The sequence below is a fragment of the Limulus polyphemus genome, unplaced genomic scaffold (assembly GCF_000517525.1).
Source record: "Limulus polyphemus unplaced genomic scaffold, Limulus_polyphemus-2.1.2 Scaffold116, whole genome shotgun sequence".
In the NCBI taxonomy this organism is placed as follows: domain Eukaryota; kingdom Metazoa; phylum Arthropoda; class Merostomata; order Xiphosura; family Limulidae; genus Limulus; species Limulus polyphemus.
This window is the reverse complement of record NW_013665726.1, coordinates 795,693-803,400: the sequence shown is the minus strand read 5'-3', so window position 1 is coordinate 803,400 and position 7,708 is coordinate 795,693. Positions and strand designations below refer to the sequence as shown.

Here is a 7,708-nt window from a genome sequence, read left to right as displayed (position 1 = left end):
ATGTTGAGACTAGTATGGCATAATGACAGTATTTCATAATACTTTTATGATTAGAAAATATCTTGGAATACTAAAAATTGAAATATTTAAAGAATTACATTTTTAAAAGGTTGTAAATAGAGCTGTTTCTACTTTGTTTTATCTTTTTAGTTGTAGGTTGTGTTCTGTCTATGTATGTACATCTAGGATAAAGTTAGTTTACAAATAGAGCAATTTCAAATGTTGTTTTGATGTTTTAAGATACACATGGAAAGTAAACATGTAAAAATACACTTTATTTTCTGTTACTAGTCAAATTCATTGTCTTGAATATCAGTGTTGTAAAAAAGTATACCTAGAAGTTATTCTGAATGTATTTAAAAATCTAAATTATTTAAGAAGTGCCATTACCATTTGGACTTTTATCACAATATGAAAAAAACTGAGAGGTTAAAATGTACTCAAATATTAAAGTAGTTATATGAAATCACTGTGCTAATTAACTAGTGATAAATTAAAGTAGTATGTGTATCTTGTGTTATTTTTAATGACATCAAAATGTTGCAACAATTTTTATAAAAGCTTCTTTTTGTGCATAAACTAGTTCATAGTTTTCCTTATTAAACAATTTTCAGAATACATAAGTTAATAAGATCGTATTGTAAGTTAATTGTTTAATGAAGTACTGTAAAAGTATAAAAAAGTAAAGAAAAAATATCACCAATCCACCAGTTTAGTAAAATTAAATTTACCAAAAATTTGGCCTGATGTAAATATAGAATATTATTATTTTACAAATAATTCATCTGTTTTTACAGCTTATTAAACACTGGGAAGCATTTCTTCCTGAAGCCAAAGCCATATCTTGAAGTTCCTGCTCGTTACCAAACAGTCTTAGTCCATTTCTACAAATCAAGCATGATTTGTTTTTCAAACCAAATTTTTTTTCTTCTCTCTCTCTCTCTTTTGCAAATTGATGTACTCTAAAAAATATGAAAAAATTATGGGGTACAGTTATAAGGTAATGAGCTTTCATCAGAGTAATTTTTAAAAAAGCATTAAATGTGCTCTGAACAATTTCTATTCAGATTTATCATGGAAATAAAAATATTTGTTTAGAATACAGCTTTCCAGGTATCAAAGAGTAATTTGTTTATATATGTATGTATAATTATACAAATAATATGAAAAATATATATGATATTCAAAATCTGAAAATGGTGCAAATACTTTATATTAGTATATACATGTATGCATAACTATTTTTAACGAACCAATAAAACTATTCAGGAGTGATGCATTTATATTAATTATTCAAATTTAATGTTGTAAGCTAATTTTCCATAAAATAACTGTATTGCAAATTTTATATATTTTTTCACATGAAGTGGTTTAGGAATCCCACTTTACAAATGGTTGAAATTATGAAACTTAAATCTGTTTCTTTTCAACATTCCATGGTGTTGCTGGTTAACTTTGATTCTTATCTCCGTGTTTTGGGATTTTCTTATTGTGCAAAATTGTTCTTAATGGAAAGAATTTTTTCAGCTGTTAACCTATCTTATCTAATTGAATGGACTCACCATGAACAACAGTTTTTTTTATTATTATTATTAATATTGTTTTGGTAGAAATTTAAAATGTATATTTGTTATTTTTTAAGAATAAGAGAAGTTTTCTGACATATTACCTGCTTTTTGGCTTTATAAATAAACTTATGAGAAATGTGCTGTTTAGTTTAAAATTCTTGACCTTGATTTAATGTTGTGATGGCTACCTTACTGTAAGCACATTTTTTAGGGAGCTTTTTACTGTTAAGGTGGGATGGTATTGTAATGTAAGAAAATTTGAGAATTTTTCAAGTATTGGACTCTTGCTGCTTACCATAAGTCAAGGAGTACAGTTTTTTTATTCAGACAGAAAATATACTTCTTTAAGCATAATTAATGCTAAGCAGTTTTCTTTCTGTTTTTACATAGTTGTTTATAAACCTTAAATATTTTATTGGTTTTCTTTCAGTTGAGTACTCATAAAACAAAAATGCAAAATTAATCATTAACATGTTTCTTGATAAAACATGTTCATTTTGATTTCTGTTAAATATCAGTGATTTTTCTCCTATCGAAGGCTGCAATAAAAATACTTGTATGAATAAATAATAATGTAAAAGTGTTCTATAATAATATAACAACACATGGAGAATGATGTATTGAAAATTCTTGTCATGAGACAACCATTTTTTTTTCTGTGTAATTTTTAGTTAAATGGATTGTTTTACTCTGGTTTCATATTTGGATGTACTGTAGCTAATCATTGGATTCTTCTGATGTTCTTTTTTGGTTCATCAAGTTAGAAGAAAAAATATTATTTCAGTTAAAGAAGCGGATATGACTAATTTATGAAGTGTATAATGATTTATGACTACATTATTGAAGATAGTTATAAAGTTATTCCAACTTCTAATAGTTTAAAGTATTAATGTAATATGATAGTTATCCTTCTTTATTTTTCCAATTTAAAAATTTACACCTGAAAAGCTGAAGAATGTGTCAGTTGTTTATTATTCCACTTTACAGTTAGTAATGCTGATTGAAATTTGGACTAATGTACAATTTCAGTTAAACAGGAAATGATATGCTTATTTTTGTTTTGTTGATTAAATATATTGCTTAACATGCAACATAAGTATGCAACTGATTTCTGTAATCAGTTTACAGTGAAAAATTTCACAACATTAGTAATACTGTTTAGAATTGGTAAACATCATGTAAGAATTTATACTTGCTCATGAATTAAATAATTAGAAGTTCTGGAATGTTTTATTCTTAACAGAGGATAGAATTAGTGATTGTATTATAAGTGTCAAAGTTCTGAGTACTGTGCCTTAATTCATGTGGTATATAACCTTTTTCTGTTTAATTATGTTTATGAAATAAGAAACAGTATGGAAGTATTATTACACCACATTTGCTTGGCTAACAATTAAAGTTGGAAAATTTATGTATATTAAATAGTAACAGGTGCATTTGTTCATGTAATTTCCTTTTATGGGAGATATATATATATATATATATATACCTGGATATAAATATTTGTTCATTTGAAAGTCAAATAACTATGTATTATTGGAGTTTATGCTCTCAGTCCAACATTATTTACATATGTTATAAGTTATCAATAATGATAAGTCTCATTTGTGGCCAGTTTTGGCCATAATCTTTTTAAAAAGGTTTGCTCTTGCTATGTTTTTTTCAATCAAGGTGTAAGTCTGGTTATAATGAGAAACAGGTTGTTTTCTTGGGAGTGTAAATTATGCAAGCAGTTAATTAAAAAAAACAACATAAAAACTAGTCCAATTTTCTGTGTTTGATACCATGAATAGGGTGTGTATTTAAGTGGTAATATTACTAAACATAATTATGAAATGCTTTGGAAAAATGGTATACTTCTACATATAAGTTCATAAAACTTCCAAATGTTATAGTTTTCTTTTCACAGTTTCTTTTCTGTTTCAATAACAAAGTTTAATCGTTACATAAGATACTTACTTATAACAGTGTTAAAAAAAAAAACTTGTTAAAACATTTCTCATGGAGACAGAAGTTTTATATTTCATTTACTGTTCATCTCACACAAATACACCAAAAAATATAGTTAACATTATTATAATGAAAATTCGTTTGTCTGACTAATGCCACTTGCAGAACTGCAGGTTTTAAAATGTCTCGTAGGCCCATCTCATAGTTGAAGGTGAAAGTAACCGATGTTGATGAAAACTGTCAGGTCAAGTGTGAAAAAAATGGCCAGTGAAAGAATTGGTGTATTTAGTGTATTTTATTAACTTATTTCGGTAACAACAATTCTTGTATTAAAACACACATTTTTAATTTTATAACAAGGGTATTTCTTACTCCTAAGTCATTCATCAAATAACAAAAAAATTGCAACTGTAATTGAAATTGAACCTTGTCATCTGTAATTCTTATATTCATAAACTTTGTTTAATTAGACTTAATTACATTGTACTTAAGTACATTGTAGTTAAAGTTACACCTTTTAAAAATGCTATTCAAGAGTGGACTGACAATTTTCAGGAACGTATCCCCCATAACACATCTAAAGATTGTGTTGTTTAACTTCGTTTCAGACATACATCCCACTTTCCAGGAACGCATCACGACGTACAACAGGGTCCTCCTGTACGTTCCTGGACAAGTCTGTGTGTTTCTCTCACGTTTTTGTCTTTTAAAAGTATTGTACAAGTGTATTGCCCTTTTTATTCAGAAAAAATGTTCCTAAAGTAAATGGTGTTTATGTATGGTAATAACTAAGTAATACTGATATAATAACAAATGCTAAACCAAGTAAATGACAAAATCTTGCAAACTTGCATGGTTTAACGGCAGTTCACCCAGCCTTAAAACGTATTGATCCCTCATGATCTTGTCCGACGGAGAATCTACCTATTTTTACAGTTTTCTCATACAAGACCATACCCAATGAGATAACAGTTTTGTGATTTTCACCAACTACTGCAACATTTACCTGTTGGGCATTCTATAATACTCTCAACAATTTCACTTTCTGTGACAGATGTCTTTGTTGATGACCTGGTAACCATCCACCCTAGATCTCCATATCTTTTTTCTTTTCAATACTACAGGTTTTGAATTCTGTAATTCCCACATTTTTCATAGTTTTGCACATAGTTCCTTCCACATGTGTAGTGTGAGGTGTCATTCTATTCTCTCCTCGAGCTTCAAAGACTGACACACATTTTCCGGCATCACCTTCTGATCTTTGCTATATTTCTGTGTAGTGGCATGTAAAGTATTTTGCCATCAGGAGTTTCCTCACTGAAATCTGTTTTGTCAATGGCAAAGAACACAAAAGAATGTAGGTATGTAGACACCATCTGCTACCTGCATGTTAGCAATGGCCATCTCCAACAACAGTGTTTTCGTACAATTGACATAAATAACCATAAGAGAAGAGTAACTGTACAAGATCCTCGTTCCTTGTGTCATGGTGAACTGTTAATCTCATGTCAATCACAATAGCATTTTCTGTTACTTTGTCACATCAGTTTTGAGGTTATGACTCACTTGCCTATAAGATTGCTTGGCATACATTATATCAAGGCTTAATATGGTAGCTATGCATTCAGCATTCGTGGTGCAAGTTTTTGAATAAACATTCAAGATAGGTTCAGAAATGGTCCATCTGAGAAGAGTGCAGCAATGCTTGCATATTCTTTTCATCAGTAATGAAGTGAAGACTTATTTTATAGGTCTTTTTATAGAGGAAAGTTTTATCTTACTTCTCATTTGATATACACATCTGTAGTCCTGTTCTACATCACTTGATTGCACTTGTCTAATAGTTACCATGAGATTTGCCTTTTTTTTTTTTACAGACTTAAGATGAATACAGAAGTGATGGTTTATTCACTTGAGTCTTTCAGACATCCCAGAGAAGTAACATTGTTGCAGGATGTGACACTTTAGTCGTTTTCGACTGTATGGCAGCATATGCTGATATTTTGCATCATCAAGGAGACTGGTGTGTATTTCTTCAGTGTTCTACACGTATAGATAGGCCTTGTTTGAAGTTTGGGAGTTAATCATGTGTAATAGTTCAATCATAGCTCTCATTTGATTGGGATATGTTTGCGGGCATCTTCTGCACTTGTAGTGGATGCAGAAGACCTCTGGAAATTAGTGACTCAACCTTTTCTATGGTGCTTCACACCAGTTGCATGGGCATCACCGGCGTCAATAACTGTATTCAGTCAGACAAGGAAGTCTAGTTTGTTTTTATTATTTTCTTCCACAGCTGTTCTTGAAGTCTGTCCAGCATTATCTGACCTCAAAATAGAGTTGCCGACCTTCATACTTTTGACAAAAGAAGCATTTGGAGGATCATATGGCTTTGTAATGGATCTTACGAAGGTCTGATGCTAAAAATCACTTGATGATGGTGTCATACCAAATGAAGAAGGTATTTCTTTTCATTTGGGGATGAATGCTGCATCCTTCATAGATTTTGCATGGCACTGCTCTGCTCATTCTATGTTCTATTTTTTGCGATTTAGTAACATCAGCTTAGCATTTGTGGTGCCACATTCCCTTTTTGTCCATTAGACCTAGACTGTATTTCTCCTGAAGGCTTTGTGATACAACTATATACGCAGCATCTTGTAATTTTTCTTTTTTATGGAATCATTGTGCAAGGTGTTCATACGAGTCCTCCTTCAGTTGTAAAACCAGAGGGCGTTGTTGTGGATTTTCCTGATACATCAAGCATAGCATGAAGTCTACGATACCCTTTTTTTTTTTCGTAAGAGTCGGCTGTAAGGGCGACCATGTTCGGCGAAAGGGACTCGGACCCTCAACCCGCAGATTGCGAGTCAAGAGCCCCAACCACTAGACCATTAACATATATGGAAGTACTGCAATGACAAACGTATAAATTTTTAGTTTTAAGTAACTAGTATCTTCAAAGAACATTTGTTTGCATACTGTACGTTAGTGAAACTGGTAGATTTCAAATTATTTCCAATAAACATTTCAACACTTATTTGAAACTTTTTTATCTTAACATTTTCAAGGACTTATCTAGAAAAAGTTGATATATTGTGAAAGCTTTAAGTAAAAAATAAAATGTTTGAAAAGCGAAACAATATATTTACGATTTTAAATGAAATAGTCATGTTACTTTTCTTCTTAAAAATGAAAAGCATTTCAGTTTTGTGTTTGATGACATTTGTTGTAAAATTTATTTTGTTTACCTCGACTGTGAAGCAGGAACGTCATTTCACAAAAGTCTTGGAGGGGGCAAAGAAGGCTGACCTCACACGGGCCTCCTAATTCAGTTGGGAGCCCTATATATGGGCTGACTAAAAGTGTCTCACAGAATTTGCCATTTGTGGCCCCTCTCTAAGGAAATCAGCCGCAGTCGCCCCCCCCCCCAAAAAAAAGTTATGCCTCTACTGTAAAGTTATCAGTGATGACGATTTATTTTTGAACTTGCTTAACATGTAATCCAACTTTAAATATCAAATATTGTGTGGAATAAATAATTATTACTTATAAGATTGTTAAACTGATCGAAAGGAGGCTGTTTAGCCCAGACTTTGACCAAATTTTCCCAGTTTTAGTTAGTTTCTTTTAACCGTTTCCAGATTTTGAATGTACGCATGCATAATGAAAGAGAAGTGTGCATTCTTAGAATTAGTAGGGACGAAAAGGGCAAAACATAGTTGCCAGTGCACAGATGGTGTTTTAAGGAAACTGACCTATCAAGTTCAGTGTTCATAGTATAGTATCGAACTCTGTGATATGGATATTAATAAGTAATACGCCGGGATTGCGTGGCTGTAAGTACACAAATACTTGTATTGGTATCTAATCACGCAGAAGTAAATATATGTATATATGAGACGAAACGTAGAGGATATAAAGTGGCCCTGTGTTAAAGCAAGGAAGTTTAAACTATGATAGATGAACCTTACGTATTTAACTGAATGACATTGTGGTTTTTAAATCCATTTCGAAAAAAAGCACGTAACAACTTCAAGCCTATACACTGAGTGGTCACAAGTAAATAGACACCTAATTTTTCGTCATTTAACTGATTTATGCTAACTAATTTTTGTTCACAGAGCACTATATAAATGAAAGTGGTCCGCACACTAATTATCTTGTGCTACAACATGCCAAGAACTCAA

At 31.2% G+C, this 7,708-nt stretch overlaps 1 protein-coding gene across 1 annotated transcript in view; it reads left to right on the top strand.

Moving 5' to 3' along the window:
- LOC106471997 (sorting nexin-2-like) overlaps positions 1 to 3,329 on the top strand; it is a 34,733-nt gene extending 31,404 nt beyond the window's left edge. The window contains exon 10 of the mRNA XM_013932629.2: positions 798 to 3,329. Within this exon, the coding sequence (XP_013788083.1) occupies positions 798 to 848 (51 nt within the window). The 3' untranslated portion in view covers positions 849 to 3,329. The remainder of the gene's footprint in view (positions 1 to 797) is intronic.
- Positions 3,330 to 7,708: the final 4,379 nt, after the last annotated feature.